General features: G+C 47.6%; 1 protein-coding gene across 4 annotated transcripts in view; it reads right to left on the reverse strand.

Moving 5' to 3' along the window:
* LOC121540391 (retinoic acid receptor RXR-gamma-A) overlaps positions 1-20,878 on the reverse strand; it is a 57,192-nt gene that overhangs the window by 12,129 nt on the left and 24,185 nt on the right. For 3 of the 4 annotated variants that reach the window (XM_041849232.2, XM_041849233.2, XM_041849231.2), the window contains exon 2: positions 19,203-19,411. The exons of the other annotated variant lie outside the window; for it this stretch is intronic. In XM_041849232.2, coding sequence (XP_041705166.2) covers positions 19,203-19,411 — 209 coding nt within the window. The remainder of the gene's footprint in view (positions 1-19,202; positions 19,412-20,878) is intronic. 4 annotated transcript variants of the gene reach the window in all.

Raw genomic sequence — 20,878 nt, forward strand, 5'->3', positions numbered from 1 at the left:
GAGTAGAGTCACACCAGCTTTAGGCTGCGAATAAACTGGGAAAGGGATTTTATGGTATTTTATGGGTTCAGTATTTGTATTTATTTATTATTATTAATTTTTTATTTAACCTTTATTTATCCAGGTACTTTCATTGAGATAAATCCAATTTTTCAAGAGAGACCTGGTCCAACCAAGATAGCAGCAGGGGGGAACAAAGTTTCAGACAAATTTCAGACAACAATTTACAGACATAAACACACCTTAAGCTAATTATAGACATAGACACACATACATTACAATTACATACAGAGACATCATAGATAAATCAATATGTACCACCTTATGAAATTGCTGGTGACAATCACATTCCTCAGTAACATGAGAGTCAATCAACCTGGAGTTTCAAAATGGTCTGGAGAGAGTTCCAAGACCAAAGAGCCGAGTGACTTAAACAGTTTTTTATATAATATAATATATAATATATAATATGCCATTTAGCAGACGCTTTTATCCAAAGCGACTTACAGTCATGCGTGCATACATTTTTTTGTGTATGGGTGGTCCCGGGGATCGAACCCACTACCTTGGCGTTACAAGCGCCAGGCTCTACCAGCTGAGCTACAGAGGACCACATTGAACCATTCTGATTTTTGGAGCTGTTAAAAGAAAGTGGGAGTGAGACCATAGCTAGTAATTATTTATTTATTTAAGAAGAAGAAGAAGAAGAAGAAGAAGAAGAAGAAGAAGAAGAAGAAGAAGAAGAAGAAGAAGAAGAAGAAGAAGAAGAAGAAGAAGAAGAAGGCGGCAGTTAGCCTAGCCGTTAAGAGTGTAAGGCCAGTAACCGAAAGGTTGCTGGTTCGAATCCCTGTGCTGACTAGATTAAAAATTAGTTAATGTGCCCTTGAGCAAGGCACTTACCCCTAATTGTTGCCTTGGATAAGAGCATCTGCTAAATTTAAAAAATGTTAGAAGAGGAAGAAGTTTCACAGTTTAATTGATGATTAGAAAGAAATGTATTTATTAGTTTTAGCTAGCTGTGTTGTAAATCCTTTCCCACAGTTCCTAATTCCTGAACACACGTTGTCAAAATTATATTTTTATGGGCTCTTTATCGTCTTTCTGCACTTTACACCTCTCCTGTAGACCACTAGATAAAATAGATACGATAACATTGGAAAATGTGCATGCATGTGAGTGTGCATGGGCTGGTGTGGGCATGCGCGCGTGTCTGTGCATGTGTCAGACAGTATGGACAAAGTAAACATCAGTGACCTATATTGTGTGTATTTGATGACTGGTATAAAGTTATTTGTTTTTATTAAAGTTCACTGTGGAGAAGGCTGATTCACAGCTGTATGTGGAGGCAAACATGGTCAGGATGTCTAGTGCCAGTTTCTTGAAAACATGGACATCAGCTGCAGGCACCATCTTTCCCCAGAAAGTGACAGGGTCACAATCACCAGCCTGCTCTTTCAAGAGACACATTTTCTTGCAGCTCAATCAACTCCATTTGCTGCGATGCAACATCAACCCATCTGAAGATCTGTTCAAATCAAATCAAATCAAATTTTATTGGTCACATGCGCCGAATACAACAAGTGCAGACATTACAGTGAAATGCTTACTTACAGCCCTTAACCAACAGTGCGTTTATTTTAAACAAAAAAAGTAAGAATAAAACAACAACAAAAAAAAGTGTTGAGAAAAACAAAGAGCAGAAGTAAAATAAAGTGACAGTAGGGAGGCTATATATACAGGGGGGTAACGGTGCAGAGTCAATGTGCGGGGGGCACCGGCTAGTTGAGGTAGTTGAGGTAATATGTACATGTGGGTAGAGTTAAAGTGACTATGCATAAATACTTAACAGAGTAGCAGCAGCGTAAAAAGGATGGGGTGGGGGCAGTGCAAATAGTCCGGGTAGCCATGATTAGCTGTTCAGGAGTCTTATGGCTTGTGGGTAGAAGCTGTTGAGAAGTCTTTTGGACCTAGACTTGGCACTCCGGTACCGCTTGCCGTGCGGTAGCAGAGAGAACAGTCTATGACTAGGGTGGCTGGAGTCTTTGACAATTTTGAGGGCCTTCCTCTAACACCGCCTGGTATAGAGGTCTTGGATGGCAGGGAGCTTTGCCCCAGTGATGTACTGGGCCGTACGCACTACCCTCTGTAGTGCCTTGCGGTCAGAGGCCAAGCAGTTGCCATACCAGGCGGTGATGCAACCAGTCAGGATGCTCTCGATGGTGCAGCTGTAGAATTTTTTGAATGTTTTGCTTCTTCTGACAACTTTGTAACATTTGTGACCAAGAAGGGGTTCTGGATGAGCAGCAGCAGTTCTCTTCCAACAGTGAAGTCATCAAAACAAGCCTTGAAGTTCTCCATCAGCTTCTGGATGAAATCAACATGGTTGGGAACATCTTTGTCTCCCTGCGTTTGCACCAGAAGATTGGGGGAAGTGGACAAGTTCTCCCTGGAGATCATTTTTGAAAAGCTCAAATTTCTTCTGGAAAGCCCGGACTGCTGTTATCATATCACACACTGTGTTGTCTTGTCCCTGCAGGTTAACATTCAGTTGATTAAGGTGTGATGTAATGTCTGTCAAAAATGCAACCGTTTCCATCTTCTCCTCATCTTCCAAAAACTCAGAAAACTGAGTTGCCTTGTTACTCTTTTGCTCTGATAAGAAAGCTTTGATTTCCTCCTGAATGGCCCAAAAGCATTCCAAAATGTCCTGCCTTTGCTGAGCCATCTGACATTGTTGTGCAGTAGTAAGTCATCAAAACTGGCATTGGACTCTGTCAGAATGCCTCATAGCAGGCGGTGTTGTAGGGATGATGTTGCTCTCAAAATGTTGATCAGTTTCATCATCGTTGTCACGACCTCAGAATACTCTTTTCCCAGACTGGCACACAGGACAGATTGATGTATGATGCAGTGATATGATGACAGGTCAGGGTGGTCCTCTTTCAAACGTACAACCAGTCCCCTCCCTCTTCCTATTATGGCTGGAGCTCCATCTGTGGTGATGGAGACCACTGACTTCAGATCTATCCCCCGTTTTGTCAGCATCCCTTTGATGGCCTCATGGATATCCTCTCCCCGCGTATGTGCTTCTAGATTTGTTAAGCCCAACAGCTCCTCACAGAATTCCTTCTTTGTTTCGTTATAAAATCTGACAAACAACAGAAGCTGGGCATTATCAGTGTTACCTGTTGATTCATCCACAGCTAATGAAATGCATGGTGCATTCTGAATGGCCTCATCAAGTTGTGAAGTTAAATCTTCAGCTAATATTTCTGTTCTCCTCATTGCTGTGGAATCTGACAGTGGGATCTGTTTGATCTTTTCCCTGAGTCCAACTTGTTGTTTACCTTCAAGCAAGGTGTCAGCAACTTCACACGCATTATTTTACTATCTCAGCATCTGAAAATGTTTTTTTGTGTTTTATCAAAACCCAAGCTATCCTCAGTGAACACTCCATTGCATGTTGTTGGGCTATCAGGGAATTGACAAGGACTTTGGTGGACCTCTCATATTGGGATTTGAGTTGGTTAATCTTGTATGTTCTCACCTCCGTGTTCAGGGGATACATCTGATAGAATTGACTATGTCTGAGGTCATAATGCGCTTAACATTGGCACTTTTCATGAGAGCTATGGACTCACTGCATATCAGGCCCATTGGTTTTGTGCTAGTTGCGGGGAGAATGAATAAATAGTGTTCTGTCCACTTGTCTTTGAATATATATATATATTATTTTTTTTACAAGCCATATTAACAAAGATACTGGTAACTAAGCTCCTTCTATCTGTGATCTTCACCGTTGAACTGCGATCAAATCTTTGTTTCTTTCTGCCTGCTTGTCCAAGGTGCCGTGAAGGATATTTTGATTAATGTGATTGGGTAAGACGCAGCCTTTTGTATTTGCATATAACCACGCGATTGGATTAGACGGGGCATTAGTTGAGCCGGGCGTTGCTTCGAGAGAGAGAGTGAGAAAGAGAGGTTGTTGAGTTTAAGAGGCCTCAGCGCCCTGTTGATTTTTTAAAGCTGTCAAAAAAATTATTTATTGACTTTTATATAACAAAATGCGATGTTGTCCGGTCCGGATTGACCATTCTCTGGGTCCGTATGTCACGGTTTCGGCCGAGGCGGCTCCTCCTCCTTGTTCGGGCAGGTTTCGCCGGTCGTCGTCTCCGGAGTTCTAGCTGCCACCGCTCGATGTTTCGTGTTTGTTTGGTTTTGTCTGTTAGTCACACCTGTTTTGTGTTAGGTCTCGTTTAGCACCCTATTTAGTTTCCTTGTTGTTAGGTTTGTGTTGTGTGTGATTGTTCGTGTCGTGGTTGCGCTACCTGTTACGGTACACTATTTTCCCGTAGTTTCCTCCTTGTGTTTAGGAGAGATTTACGCACCTTTGTGTGCGCTTGCATTACGCCTGTGTGCGTCTTTTTGCCTCCGGGCTGTTGTGGATTATTTTTGTGCTAAGTAAAGTCTTGTTGGACTTACCCTCTGCTGCCTGCGCCTGATTCCACACCACACCTATACACAGCAACGTGACAGAATCACACACCACCAGATGGAATCAGCAGGAGCACCCGTCGACCCCATGGAGGAGCGTCTCCTTGGACACGAGCACCGGATCAACCGGATCGGGCACGCCTTGGAGGGCGTCATGGACACCCTTCGTCGATGGGAGACCAGCGGGGTTCCCATAGCCCCACCTATCGCACCATCACCTTCACCACCGGACAACCAGCCCGTCCATCGACCGGAACCCAGTGGGATTCGGCTCTCGCTCCCGAGGGCGTACGACGGCACCGCTGCCGGGTGTCAGGGGTTCCTCCTACAAGTGGAGCTCTACATTGCCACCATACACCCGGCGCCCTCGGGATACGAGAGCGTGTCCGCCCTCATCTCCTGTCTCACCGGCAAGGCGTTGGAGTGGGCCAACGCTGAGTGGAGGGGAATAGACGCCGCCACCGTCACGTATGCGGAGTTCTCCCGTCGCTTCCGTGCGGTCTTCGACCATCCACCAGAGGGGAGAGCGGCGGGGGAACGTCTATTCCACCTCCGACAGGGGATGAGGAGCGCTCAGGCGTTCGCACTGGAGTTCCGGACTCTAGCGGCTGATGCGGGGTGGAATGAGAGGGCCCTCATAGACCACTTCCGATGTAGCCTTCGGGAGGACGTCCGCAGGGAGTTAGCCTGCAGGGACAGTACACTAACATTTGACCAGCTGGTGGACATGGCCATCAGACTGGACAACCTGCTGGCGACCCGCGGACGTCCCAGGTGGGGCCCCCCCATTCCACCCTCCAGCGCCTCCGAGCAGTGTCCGATGGAGCTTGGAGGTGCTGGCGCTAGAGGGAGAGGAGGTAGGAGCCCGAGGGGGGCAGTCTCCTGCACCAAGTGTGGGCGCGGAGGGCACACCGCGGCTAGGTGCTGGGGAGGGTCCCCTGGTGAGGGAGAGAGCCGGTCGTACAGTGGGGAGTCCACCCAGGTGAGTAGGCGCCCTACTTACCCAGAGCTTTCTGTCGTGCACATTACCTTACCTGTTTGTTTCCCACAGGTTGCACCTCGGTCCCAGCATAAGGCGCTAGTCGATTCAGGCGCAGCTGGGAATTTTGTAGACCGGAGATTCTGTATTAAGTTAGGGATTCCCCTCCTTCCAGTCGACAAACCCTTTCCTGTACATGCCCTAGATAGTCGTCCGTTAGGGATCTGGGTTGATTGGGGAGGTCACAGCGCCACTTAGGATGAGGACGCAGGGGGGTCATGAGGAGACGATTCAACTCTATCTGATCGACTCTCCTGCGTATCCGGTGGTACTGGGGCTTCCCTGGTTGATGACCCATGATCCTACTATTTCGTGGCGAGAGAAAGCTCTTAAAGGGTGGTCTGCTCAGTGTGAGGGGTTATGTCTGGGTGTTTCCGTAGGGGCGACCTCGGTGGAGAGTCCGAACCAGATGCCAGCACTGCACATTCCTCCTGAGTATGAGGATTTGGCGCTCGTGTTCAGTAAGACCAGAGCGGCACAGTTGCCACCTCATAGACAAGGGGATTGTGCGATAGACCTCCAGACAGGAGCAGGCGCTTCGCGGAGCCATGTGTATCCTTTGTCACAGGAGGAGAAAAGGCAATGGAGACTTACATTGCCGAGTCTCTGAGACAAGGATACATACGGGCCTCCACTTCTCCCGCGTCCTCGAGCTTCTTTTTTGTGAAGAAAAAGGATGGAGGTTTGCGTCCGTGTATTGATTACCGCGGTCTCAATCAGGGGACGGTGAAGTACAGCTATCCACTTCCTCTGATTGGGACTATGACGGAGTCCTTACACGGGGCAAGGTTCTTCACAAAATTGGATCTCAGGAGCGCATATAACTTGGTGCGCATTAGGGAGGGCGATGAGTGGAAGACAGCATTTAGTACTACATCCGGCCATTACGAGTATCTCGTCATGCCATATGGGTTAATGAATGCTCCATCAGTCTTCCAATCGTTTGTAGACGAACTTTTTCCGGGACATGCAGGCGCAGGGAGTAGTGGTGTACATAGATGATATTCTTGTGTACAGTGCTACTCGGGCCGAGCATGTAGCCCTGGTGCGCAGGGTATTGAGGAGACTGTTGGAGCATGACCTGTATGTCAAAGCTGAGAAATGTCTGTTCTTCCAGGAGTCAGTTTCCTTTTTGGGTTACCAGTTGTCTGCGTCGGGGGTGAGAATGGAGGTGGACCGAGTGTCCGCCGTGCGTAATTGGCAAACCCCAACTACGGTTAAAGAGGTGCAGCGGTTCTTGGGTTTTGCGAATTACTACCGGAGGTTTATCCGGGGTTTTGGACAGGTGGCAGCTCCCATAACGCCTCTGCTGAAGGGGGGTCCGGTGCGCTTGCAGTGGTCAGCTGAGGCGGACAGGGCCTTTGGGAGACTGAAGGACCTGTTTACCTCGGCCCCGGTGTTGGCGCACCCGGATCCCACTTTACCCTTCCAAGTTGAGGTGGACGCGTCTGAGGCCGGTATCGGGGCAGTTCTTTCTCAACGATCCGGTACACCACCTAAGCTCCGCCCCTGTGCTTTTTATTCTAAGAAGCTCAGTCCGGCGGAGCGGAATTATGACGTAGGGGACAGGGAGCTGTTAGCCGTAGTACAGGCCCTAAAGGTGTGGAGGCATTGGCTTGAGGGGGCTCAGCACCCTTTCCTCATTCTGACCGACCATCGTAACCTGGAGTACATTCGGGCAGCTAGGAGGCTGAATCCTCGCCAGGCTCGATGGACTATGTTTCTCGCCCGGTTTGTGTTCAAGATCACTTACATCCCTGGGTCCCAGAACGGGAAGGCAGATGCTCTGTCCCGTCGGTATGACACGGAGGAGAGGTGCGTGGAGTCCATTCCCATACTACCGGAGTCTTGTCTGGTGGCACCGGTGGTGTGGGAGGTCGATGCGGAGATCGAGCGGGCGTTACGCACCGAGCCTAGTCCTCCCCAGTGTCCGGTGGGTCGGGTGTACGTCCCGCTCGAGGTCCGGGATCGGCTGATTTATTGGGCTCACACGTCCCCCTCCTCTGGACATCCGGGTATTGGCCGGACGGTGCACTGTCTTAGTACGAAGTACTGGTGGCCAACGTTAGCCAGGGATGTGAGGGTTTATGTCTCCTCCTGCTCAGTATGTGCCCAGTGTAAGGCGCCCAGACACTTGCCCAGGGGTAAATTACAGCCCCTGCCCGTTCCACAACGACCCTGGTCTCACCTCTCGGTGGATTTTGTTACCGATCTTCCCTCCTCCCAGGGGAATACCACCATCCTGGTCGTTGTGGATCGGTTCTCGAAGGCCTGTCATCTCCTTCCCCTGCCGGGTCTTCCTACGGCCCTACAGACCGCTGAGGCTCTATTTACTCACGTCTTCCGGCATTACGGGGTGCCCGAGGATATAGTGTCCGATCGAGGCCCCCCAGTTTACCTCCAGAGTCTGGAGAGCATTTATGGAACGTTTGGGGGTCTCGGTGAGCCTTACCTCGGGTTACCACCCGGAGAGTAATGGGCAGGTTGAACGAGTCAACCAGGATGTGGGTAGGTTTCTGAGGTCATATTGTCAGGGCCGGCAGGAGGAGTGGGCGAGATATGTGCCCTGGGCCGAGATGGCACAGAACTCTCTCCGCCACTCCTCCACCCAACTAACCCCTTTTCAGTGTGTATTAGGGTACCAGCCGGTCTGGCACCATGGCATGAGAGCCAGATCGAGGCCCCCGCTGTGGATGAGTGGGTGCGGCGCTCGGAGGAGACGTGGGACGCTGCACACGTCCATCTGCAGCGTGCCATACGTCGACAGAAGACGAGCGCCGACCTACACCGCAGTGAGGGGCCAGTGTACGCACCTGGAGATCGAGTCTGGCTCTCAACCAGAAACCTGCCCCTCCGCCTGCCCTGCCGGAAGCTGGGTCGGCGGTTTGTGGGGCCTTTTAAAGTCCTGAGGAGATTGAACGAGGTGTGTTACAGGTTAGAACTACCTATTGATTACAAGAATATTAACCCCTCGTTTCATGTGTCTCTCCTCAGGCCGGTGGTAGCTGGTCCACTCCAGGACTTTGAGATTGAGGAGACTCCTCCGCCCCCGTTGGACATCGAGGGGGCTCCGGCGTACACGGTTCGGACCATCCTGGATTCGAGACGCCGGAGGGGGGGTCTCCAATATCTCGTGGAGTGGGAGGGGTACGGTCCGGAGGAGCGGTGCTGGGTGCCAGGGAGGGACATTCTGGATTCGTCCCTGATGACCGAATTCCATCGTGGTCATCCTGCGCGCCCTGCTCCGCGTCCCCCTGGTCGTCCCCGAGACCGGAGGCGGCGCGCGGCTAGGGGGGGGTACTGTCACGGTTTCGGCCGAGGCGGCTCCTCCTCCTTGTTCGGGCAGGTTTCGCCGGTCGTCGTCTCCGGAGTTCTAGCTGCCACCGCTCGATGTTTCGTGTTTGTTTGGTTTTGTCTGTTAGTCACACCTGTTTTGTGTTAGGTCTCGTTTAGCACCCTATTTAGTTTACTTGTTGTTAGGTTTGTGTTGTGTGTGATTGTTCGTGTCGTGGTTGCGCTACCTGTTACGGTACGCTATTTTCCCGTAGTTTCCTCCTTGTGTTTAGGAGAGATTTACGCACCTTTGTGTGCGCTTGCATTACGCCTGTGTGCGTCTTTTTGCCTCCGGGCTGTTGTGGATTATTTTTGTGCTAAGTAAAGTCTTGTTGGACTTACCCTCTGCTGCCTGCGCCTGATTCCACACCACACCTATACACAGCAACGTGACACCGTACCCGGACTGCGGTCCGCCATTTTAGTTTTGCTGCTTTAGAGGAACTGCAGGCATTTCCTATAGTTTATTTATGACAGCAATCTGCTTTGTCTAGTCCCTAATGGCTGTCTGGACTAAGGCCTGGCTTTGACCTTACAGGAGAAAACTGCTGGAGAGGTAGTTTCTTTCTCTCTCTCTCTATTGCTCTCTCTCTGAGCTTTAGCAGTGAGCATTGTTAGCCCCACAGAGTCACAGCTAAATGAGCATTCAGCCCCCTGCCTTCTCCTGATGCTGGTGAATCAATGATGAGAGAGAGCCCTTTCCCTTTCCCCTTCAGTCATCACCATGCCTCTCCCTACAGCCAACATGCCAGACACATGGCCTACACATGACTAACATAATATGCTAATTGAAAATGCCATTCACATGCTTATGACTTCTCAGGCACCAACATGCCCCAGACATGCCACATGCATTTTTAATCCTTCATACATTCTTTATGCAGTACACGGCATACAGTCAGGTCCAGAATTATTGGCACCCTGGACAAAGATGATAAAAGATGAAAAAAAAAAATGGACCACTATATTATTTTATGCTAATACAATTGCAAAGATTAAAGAATATGTTTAACAAGTAATCTTTTTTTCGCAAAAAGATAAGGATCAAAATTATTGGCACCCCTGTTTTCAATACCTTTCAATTCCTCACCTTGTGAGGATAATGTTTTTTTTTTCACCTTTATTTAACATTTACATTTTACATTTACATTTTAGTCATTTAGCAGACGCTCTTATCCAGAGCGACTTACAGGAGCAATTAGGGTTAAGTGCCTTGCTCAAGGGCACATTAACGTCATTTAGCAGACGCTCTTAGCCAGAGCGACTCACAAATTGGTGCGTTCACCCTATAGCCAGTGGGATAACCACTTTACAATTTGGGGGGTGGTTAGAAGGAATACTTTATCCTATCCCAGGTATTCCTTAAAGAGGTGGGGGTTTCAAATGTCTCCGGAAGGTGGTGAGTGACTCCGCTGTCCTGGCGTCGTGAGGGAGCTTGTTCCACCATTGGGGTGCCAGAGCAGCGAACAGTTTTGACTGGGCTGAGCGGGAGCTATGCTTCCGCAGAGGAAGGGAGCCAGCAGGCCAGAGGTGGATGAACGCAATGCCCTCGTTTGGGTGTAGGGACTGATCAGAGCCTGAAGGTACAGAGGTGCCGTTCCCCTCACTGCTCCATAGGCAAGCACCATGGTCTTGTAGCGGATGCGAGCTTCAACTGGAAGCCAGTGGAGTGTGCGGAGGAGGGGGGTGACGTGAGAGAACTTGGGAAGGTTGAACACCAGACGGGCTGCGGCATTCTGGATGAGTTGTAGGGGTTTAATGGCACAGGCAGGGAGGCCAGCCAACAGCGAGTTGCAGTAGTCCAGACGGGAGATGACAAGTGCCTGGACCAGGACCTGCGCCGCTTCCTGTGTAAGGCAGGGTCGCACTCTCCGAATGTTGTAGAGCATGAACCTGCAGGAGCGGGTCACCGCCTTGATGTTGGCGGAGAACGACAGGGTGTTGTCCAGGGTCACGCCTAGGCTCTTCGCACTCTGGGAGGAGGACACAGCGGAGTTGTCAACCGTGATGGCGAGATCATGGAACGGGCAGTCCTTCCCCGGGAGGAAGAGCAGCTCCGTCTTGCCAGGGTTCAGCTTGAGGTGGTGATCCGTCATCCATACTGATATGTCTGCCAGACATGCAGAGATGCGATTCGCCACCTGGTTATCAGAAGGGGGAAAGGAGAAGATTAGTTGTGTATCGTCAGCGTAGCAATGATAGGAAAGGCCATGTGAGGATATGACAGAGCCAAGTGACTTGGTGTATAGGGAGAAAAGGAGAGGGCCTAGAACCGAGCCCTGGGGGACACCAGTGGTGAGAGCACGTGGTGCGGAGACAGCTTCCCGCCACGCCACTTGGTAGGAGCGACCGGTCAGGTAGGACGCAATCCAGGAGTGAGCCGCGCCGGAGATGCCCAGCTCGGAGAGGGTGGAGAGGAGGATCTGATGGTTCACAGTATCAAAGGCAGCAGACAGGTCTAGAAGGACAAGAGCAGAGGAGAGAGAGTTAGCTTTAGCAGTGCGGAGAGTCTCCGTGACACAGGTAAGGTAACCAGGTAAGCCAGTTGAGAACAGGTTCTCATTTACAACTGCGACCTGGCAAAGATAAAGCAAAGCAGTGCAATAAAAACAACACAGAGTTACATATGGGGTAAAAAACATAAAGTCAAAAATACAACAGAAAAGATATATACAGTGTGTGCAAATGTAGCAAGTTATGGAGGTAAGGCAATAAATAGGCTATAGTGCAAAATAATTACAATAGTATTAACACTGGAATGCTAGATGTGCAAGAGATTATGTGCAAATAGAGATACTGGGGTGCAAAAGAGCAAAATAAATAACAATATAGGGATGAGGTAGTTGGGTGGGCTAATTTCAGATGGGCTGTGTACAGGTGCAGTGATCGGTAAGGTGCTCTGACAACTGATGCTTAAAGTTATTGAGGGAGATAAGAGTCTCCAGCTTCAGAGATTTTTGCAATTCGTTCCAGTCATTGGCAGCAGAGAACTGGAAGGAATGGCGGCCAAAGGAGGTGTTGGCTTTGGGAATGACCAGTGAGATATACCTGCTGGAGCGCAGACTACGGGTGGGTGCTGCTATTGTGACCAATGAGCTAAGATAAGGCGGGGATTTGCCTAGCAGTGATTTATAGATGGCCTGGAGCCAGTGGGTTTGACGACGAACATGTAGTGAGGACCAGCCAACAAGAGCGTACAGGTCACAGTGGTGGGTAGTGTATGGGGCTTTGGAGACAAAACGGATGGCACTGTGATAGACTACATCCAATTTGCTGAGTAGAGTGTTGGAGGCTATTTTGTAAATGACATCGCCGAAGTCAAGGATCGGTAGGATAGTCAGTTTTACGAGGGCATGTTTGGCAGCATGAGTGAAGGAGGCTTTGTTGCGAAATAGGAAGCCGATTCTAGATTTAACTTTGGATTGGAGATTCTTTATGTGAGTCTGGAAGTTGAGTTTACAGTCTAACCAGACACCTAGGTATTTGTAGTTGTCCACATACTCTAGGTCAGACCCGTCGAGAGTGGTGATTCTAGTCGGGTGGGCGGGTGCCAGCAGCGTTCGATTGAAAAGCATGCATTTAGTTTTACTAGTGTTTAAGAGCAATTGGAGGCTACTGAAGGAGTGTTGTATGGCATTGAAGCTCGTTTGGAGGTTTGTTAACACAGTGTCCAATGAAGGGCCAGATGCATACAAAATGGTGTCGTCTGCGTAGAGGTGGATCTGAGAGTCACCAGCAGCAAGAGCGACATCATTGATATACATGGAGAAATGTTTTATGAGATTGGAGAAGACATCGGGAGGGATCTTAGACCATTCCTCCATACAAAATCTTTCCAGATGTTTGATATCCTTAGTCTGTTCTTATGTACTGCCCTCTTCAATTCAAACCACATGTTTTCAAATGGCTTTCAAGTCCGGAGACTGAGATGGCAAAATGTTGATTTTGTGGTCAATGAACCATTTATTTGTGGATTTTGATGTGTGCTTGGGGTTATTGTCTTGCTGGAAGATCCACTTGTGGCCAAGTTTCAGCCTCCTGGCAGAGGCAACCAGGTGTTTGGCTAAAATGTCCTGGTACTGGGTAAAGTTCAGGATGCCGTTGACCTTAACAATAGCCCCAGGAACCAGTGGAAGCAAAATAGCCCTATAACATCAAAGATCCACCACCATATTTTAAAGGATGTATGGGGTTATTTTCTCCTTATGCATCCTTATTTTGATGCACCACTGATGTGCATGGCCAAAGAGCTCTATTTTCATGTCATCCAACAAATGTAAATGCTTACAGTTTGCTAAACGGCATTGGCACTTGGATTGGAACCAGTGCCATGGTCAGATAAATGTCATATAGCAAACTCCAGGCGTTTACATTTGTTGGATGACATGAAAAAAGAGCTCTTTGGCCAGCACACCAGTGGTGGGTTTGGCATTTCTAAATAAGGATACATAAGCAGAAAATAACCCCATACCTACTTTAAAATATGGTGGTGGATCTTTGATGTAATGGGGCTATTTTGCTCATCTTTTTTGCTCATCTTTAACAAGGGTGCCAATAATTCTGGATCTGGCTCTACATAGGATTCAGACATGCTTTACACACGCTATAATAGGGCTAAATGCATACTTAGCTCATGCTTTGATTGGGACCTTCATCTTATATTATCCATACCAACTTGACTGCACTTGTTTTTGACACCTTTACGAACAAGCCATTTTCTGAAATGCTCCATATAAATCCCAGAGATGGATAGAGTTGAATAACTATTAATATTAACTATAAATACAAACTATTATTAGTAACTATATTGTAACAGTAAGAGTATACAGTGAGGGAAAAAAGTATTTGATCTCCTGCTGATTTTGTACATTTGCCCACTGACAACTAAATGATCAGTCTATAATTTTAATGGTAGGTTTATTTGAACAGTGAGAGACAGAATAACAACAAAAAAGTCCAGAAAAATGCATGTCAAAAATGTTATAAATTGATATGCATTTTAATGAGGGAAATAAGTATTTGACCCCCTCTCAATTAGAAAGATTTCTCGCTCCCAGGTGTCTTTTATACAGGTAACGAGCTGAGATTAGGAGCACACTCTTAAAGGGAGTGCTCCTAATCTCAGTTTGTTAGCTGTATAAAATCAAATCAAATCAAATTTTATTGGCCACATGTGCCGAATACAACAGGTGCAGACATTACAGTGAAATGCTTACTTACAGCCCTTAACCAACAGTGCATTTCTTTTTAACAAAAAAATAAATAAAACAACAACAAAAAAAGTGTTGAGAAAAAAAGAGCAAAGTAAAATAAAATAACAGTAGGGAGGCTATATATACAGTGGGGTACCGGTGCAGAGTCAATGTGCGGGGGCACCGGCTAGTTGAGGTAGTTGAAGTAATTTGGAGACACCTGTCCACAGAAGCAATCAATCAATCAGATTCCAAACTCTCCACCATGGCCAAGACCAAAGAGCTCTCCAAGGATGTCAGGGACAAGATTGTAGACCTACACAAGGCTGGAATGGGCTACAAGACCATCGCCAAGCAGCTTGGTGAGAAGGTGACAACAGTTGGTGCGATTATTAGCAAATGGAAGAAACACAAAATTACTTTCAATCTCCCTCGGCCTGGGGCTCCATGCAAGATCTTACCTCGTGGAGTTGCAATGATCATGAGAACGGTGAGGAATCAGCCCAGAACTACACGGGAGGATCTTGTCAATGATCTCAAGGCAGCTGGGACCATAGTCACCAAGAAAACAATTGGTAACACATTACGCCGTGAAGGACTGAAATCCTGCAGCGCCCGCAAGGTCCCCCTGCTCAAGAAAGCACATATACAGGCCCATCTGAAGTTTGCCAATGAACATCTGAATGATTCAGAGGAAAACTGGGTGAAAGTGTTGTGGTCAGATGAGACCAAAATCGAGCTCTTTGGCATCAGAGGAGGAGGAATGCTGCCTATGACCCCAAGAACACCATCCCCACCATCAAACATGGAGGTGGAAACATTATGCTTTGGGGGTGTTTTTCTGCTAAGGGGACATGACAACTTCACCGCATCAAAGGGACGATGGACGGGGCCATGTACCGTCAAATCTTGGGTGAGAACCTCCTTCCCTCAGCCAGGGCATTGAAAATGGGTCGTGGATGGGTATTCCAGCATGACAATGACCCAAAACACACGGCCAAGGCAACAAAGGAGTGGCTCAAGAAGAAGCACATTAAGGTCCTGGAGTGGCCTAGCCAATCTCCAGACCTTAATCCCATAGAAAATCTGTGGAGGGAGCTGACGGTTCGAGTTGCCAAACGCCAGCCTCGAAACCTTAATGACTTGGAGAAGATCAGCAAAGAGGAGTGTGACAAAATCCCTCCTGAGATGTGTGCAAACCTGGTGGCCAACTACAAGAAACGTCTGACCTCTGTGATTGCCAACAAGGGTTTTGTCACCAAGTACTAAGTCATGTTTTGCAGAGGGGTCAAATACTTATTTCCCTCATTAAAATGCAAATCAATTTATAACATTTTTGACATGCATTTTTCCGGATTTCTTTGTTGTTATTCTGCCTCTCACTGTTCAAATAAACCTTCCATTAATATTATAGACTGATCATGTCCTTGTCAGTGGGCAAACTTACAAAATCAGCAGGGGATCAAACACGTTTTTCCCTCACTGTAGCTCGGCTGGCAAAGACAACTGAGTGCACACTACTGAATGGAGAAAAATATGCATCCATCCATAGTTCACAGTCAGTCAGTCTCCATCAGATCCATATCCATACTATCACTGTAGTAATGGATATCATCCTCTCCTCCAGCCTGCAGTTCTGTCTTTGTTTCAACCATGGAGCATATACTGTATTTCTGGCTAACTATCAAATCACAGAGCCTCATGGCCTTTGTAGTTTATATAATAGGGCACATTAAAGAGAAATCCTATAGCATCTTATAGTTCATTGTGTGGGATGCTAAAAGAGCGATGTTGGTGTTGTTGGGTGCTGTTTATTGTTGAAAATGTGCTCAGTTGGCCTCACGCGTGCTTGGCTATTGTGGTGAATGACCCTGTAATAACGTAGATGGGAGGATGAAAGCTCAGCAGAGAGGGAAAAAGTGAGGGATGGTCTTTCTTTGGCAGTTACTGCTGTAATCCATTAAAGTCCTGATACTCCACAGAGAATAGACACACACACACACACACATTGCGTCCCACTTGGATAGTGTCTTAAGTCCACCTAGCCTGTTTGACCCACAACATGCCACTAAGAGCTGACCTTTAGGCTAAAGGTTTATATGTCAGGAGGGCAGAGGACCGGTGGTGGATTACAGTACTGTCGTGTCCTGGTCAGAGATTGGATACAGCTAACCTTCACACTGAGTATCCAAGGCATGTAAAAAAATGCACAAGTAGAAAGCAGGTTTTTAAAAAACTGGTTGGTTCTCTCCTTTGGTTACCATAGGTTGGGCCAGACAGTTCATATCATATCCAAAATCATTCTACTTCATGCAACCTTTATTTATACAGTTAGTGTCATTGAGATAAAATCTTATCTGGAAGAGAGACTTGTTCTGGATGGTAGTAGTCAGCAACATTAGATGTTTTCTGATTTCACATTTGATGCTGTAGTTAAACTATCCAGTGTTTCTTTTTATTAAGTATGTTTCAGAAGTTCAAGGACCAGCCATGAAATGGGTTTAGAATATTTGAAGAAATGGAATGGATATGAGAACGAGAATGAGGATTCAGTGGGGAAATGAGAATGGACCGGATGAAGCCAAGGGCTTTAGATGAAAGATGGAGGAGTTGATTCTGTAGGGTTTGGCTTGGAGTCTCAGGTAGACATCGCCATCAGGCCAAGGTATTTAGGCTGCTGTGTTGAAGGCAATCCCCAAAAAGAACTACAAGTTAGTCGGACCCTTGAGAGGAAGTGAGCTGTTCTTGACTGCAGGTGCTGAATGGTTGGCACTATAGCTGAGGTATTATAGGCATACTGACAAGATGCCCACAGAGTGAGATAAAAACTTAGGCCCCAGGAGAGCAAGCAGAAGTGACAGTGGCAAGGTTAAAACTCCTTTGAAGAAAACCTTGAGAGGAACCAGGCTCAGCTGGGGAGCCAATCCTCTTTTGGCTTGTTGGGTAGGATACGGTTTGTGAGGAAAATGGTGTCCGTGAAATGAGACAGACAAAGACACTGCCTGAGTTAATGCAGGTTCTGAGAGATGAGCATGTTGTGGGCTGTCCTGATGTTGATGTCAGAACGGATGTAGGAATTATAGGCTTGAGAGGACCAGCGGCCGAGGAGTGTGGTCTTTGATGCCGTGTCGGGATGCAATGGAAGCGGCGCCGATGTGGAAGGAGTGTACAGAGAATTGGTCATCAGGCTTGCCGGACAGGGATAGTATTTGTCTCAGATGGGAATGGAACCATTGGCGAGAGGTGTTGGAACCAGATACAGTGATGAATAGTGGATCAAATGGAGAGGCATGTTGAGATTGTCTGAGCTGCAGGAAGTAGGTGAGTGGTTCGGAAGGGCTGAGGGTAGCCAGAACAGGTAGACTGGTGTGGTTCTGCCAAACTGATAGTGTTTGATGGTGGAAATGAGGGTCTCTTAGTCAAGGATAGTGACATCTGACACACTGGGATGACAAGGGTTGTAGATAGCAGATGAGAATGTAAACTCTGAACATCGCAGGAATCCCCAAAAATGCCTAAATAAACAAATTCTAGTGTGGAAGAGACTGTGATGGCGATGTAGCCAGACCACAGCATCTGGATGCAGTCAGACAGGATGTCAAGTGTGATGGGCTGGCGGCGAGGGGGGTGGTGGACTTCGGTGCGTTGGAGGCCCTTGAGAAGGGAGACATGCGGGTGAGAGGAGGAACATGAAACCCAGTAAGAAATTTGAGAAAGAAATTGATCCCATCCAGGTACATCTGGATGGAGGATGTCCGCATGGAGAGGGATGAGCTGGCATGTGTGGCAAAGGCAGAAATGATGACCAAGTCGTTGGAGGGAAAAGGCAGGTGATAGATGGTATGTAAATGCTGGAAGCATCTCCAGGCTGTCCAGTAAGAGGACAGTGTACTTGGTGTAACTGCAGATATGGATTGGCGTGACTGGGAAATGAGGCGAAGGAGTGGATGGTTCACAGGAAGGTAGTCATGGAATAAGGAGGGGGTTGGTAGGGGTTCTGCATATGGGACCAAGCGCCTAAATCTCTGAAAATGGAGGCGGGACAGAGAATCAGCGATTGAGTTACATTGGCCGGGTACATGTGCAGAAGGTCCAAATCCGCAGTCATGGTGGAGACGAGGTTGGCCAGTAGTCATTTATCAGCAGAAGAGATAGAAGGCCCTTGGCAGGGGCGGAGCCATGGCGTCCAGGATGTTTCTGGGCAGAGCTGTAGGCCCGAGCCATCCATGCTTGCGAAGAGGGGAGGCTGGTGAGCTCTGGCATGCAGCTTAGCCTGGAGGCCGGCCACGGCATTCCGTTTGTGAGGCCTGGAACGGTGGCAGGGCACCGAGATAACGGACCACAGCCATCTGGTTAGAGGTGTGTGTACCTAATAATGGAGAAGGGAGAGTCTGGAACTTGGACCGATAACGTCTTGGAATCCAAGGCAGTGAGATCAATCTCCATTGTAAACGAAGTAAGTAAGCTAACTTAAGTAAACTTTGAGTAGCACTTTCGATAAATCGAGGTCAGTGTCTTGCACGCGGTGCAAAACAGAGAGGAGGAATGACTGTTTGGTCAGGTTTAAGTAGGGAGGTAGTGGTGATTAAGGAGAGTGAGAATAGGTGTTGAGGCTGATTAGCAGTTAGTAGCAGCTGGAGCTAGTTTGAAGAGTTACGTTCAAGGCAACTAGTTAAGCGTTGCAAACAGTAGTTGAAGCTGATTGGCAATGGTTAGAAGCTGGTGCTTGTTGAGTCGCTAGGGAGTGGAGTTCAAGGCAACTAGTTAAGTGTTACATTCAAGTCTGGTCCTTTCTTCTGAATTTTTGTTAATCCTTAACAACATTAAAAAGCATATTTTCTATGTTGTATTGGTGTGGGCGTACCCGAACAACAGAATGGTGTGGGTGTATACCCGTCATAAAAAATATTAATGCGAGTAGACCGCTGATTGGCCGGAGGATGACATCATCCTCTATGAGGAAATAGCAAGTATCTTTGAGATACAAGTTTGAGGTGGGGTTTTTGAAGTGTTTTCTTCTTCAATTTATGCTTTGGCCACATATAAGAGTATAGGATGAGTCAACAACATTATTTGGGTATGAGTTAACTGAATATGAACTTTGATATTTACTGGACAGTTACTTTAAGCTAAGTGGCACACACCTCTCTCATCTGTGGACTGTGGAGAGATCCGAAGTTAATTCCTGGTGTGCAGGGCAGCGAGCCATGAATGGCCAGGCCATTCATGGGCGAGCGCAAAGTTCTCATGGGGGATGGGAGGGGCCTGGAGGTGCTGATGACGGAGGGGTGTCCCACCAAGCCGCCCATTGGAGGGTCGTGGGAGTGGGGCGTACTCATTGGCCAGGGGGAGTCTATGGGAAGGAGTCAGAGAGACAGGGTTAGAGACTGGGTAAGGCGGACATACCTAGAGAGAGCGACATAGAGATAGAAAATAGGTTGGGACAGACAAACATACAAATAGACATGGTTAGGACGTAGAGAGAGCGGGTTAGGACGTAGAAAGAAATACTACAATCAGCAAACCTGACATCAACACCTTCAACACCTTCAAGAAACAAAACACTTCCAGGTCACAGAGGTCAGTCCAGTCAGTGATTCTGTTTGATCAAACCAGCTTGTGTCAAGCTAATGTTAGCAATTATTTAAATAATAACCACCAGTCTCGACTTACACCGAGTAGCCTTGCATACAGTGCACTGAAAATGTAACTACGCAGGATGCAGTAAACATATTTTGGTCACGGTGTGCTGACTTTGCTGTGCATCCATCAATGTAAACTGACAGGCTGGCTTTTACATAGTTGACCTACTCAGGCACCAGGGTAACAGGGCATGGTGTGGAGCCACATGCATGGAGCTGCGAGGAAATTCATCATCACTGCAATTTACTGACACACACACACACACACACACACTCGTAGGCACACACTCGTAGGCACACACACATTTACACACACTTCCAACCGTGCAACCCATCCCCCTTACCCCCTTTTATTTTCCCCAAACTGTACCTGCATTCTTGCAGGTACAGTTTGTTCTCATATGGTATTCTCAGCGTCTAAAAATGGTGTGTGTGTTTGTGTGTGTCTGTGCTGCACCATTACCACTAAACACAAACACACACACGCAAGAGCGCTCACACATTGCACACACACACACATTCACACAAAGTGTGCTGGCTGTGACACATGACACACTTTGCCACAGGCCCTCCCCTAAATGTCACATTCTAACAGTGGTCCAGGGTGGGGGGGTTGAGCATCTGCAGAACCAAAGCACACTGACAGACAGAGAGAGCCAGCACAGAGACACACGAGGATCCTCTCCCTCTCTTCACCTCTCTTTTTCTCTCATTCTCCCTTTTCTCTCTCGCTCTCTCTCTCTCTCTCTCTCTCTCTCTCTCTCTCTCTCTCTCTCTCTCTCTCTCTCTCTCTTCAACTCCTTAACTCTTTCTCTCCTGAGCTTTGGTGCATTCTGTTTTCATTATCCTAAAGCTGTTTTAACAGCTTGATGTAAGTAACAGGGCCGGTTCCAGGCATAAGCTACATAAGCGGTTGCTTAGGGCCCCAGGCCGCTATAGGGCCCCTGACCAAAAAAGGGCTCGCACCATTACAATACAGTGCATTCGGAAAGTATTCAGACCCCTTCCCTTTTTCCACATTTTGTTACGTTGCAGCCTTATTCTAAAATGGATTAAATAAATGTTTTTCCTCATCAATCTACACACAATACCCCATAATGACAAAGAGAAAACAGGCTTTTAGAAATGTTTGCTAATTTATTACAAATAAAAAACAGAAATACCTTATGTACATAAGT

This window comes from Coregonus clupeaformis, chromosome 26, assembly GCF_020615455.1.
Source record: "Coregonus clupeaformis isolate EN_2021a chromosome 26, ASM2061545v1, whole genome shotgun sequence".
NCBI lineage: Eukaryota > Metazoa > Chordata > Actinopteri > Salmoniformes > Salmonidae > Coregonus > Coregonus clupeaformis.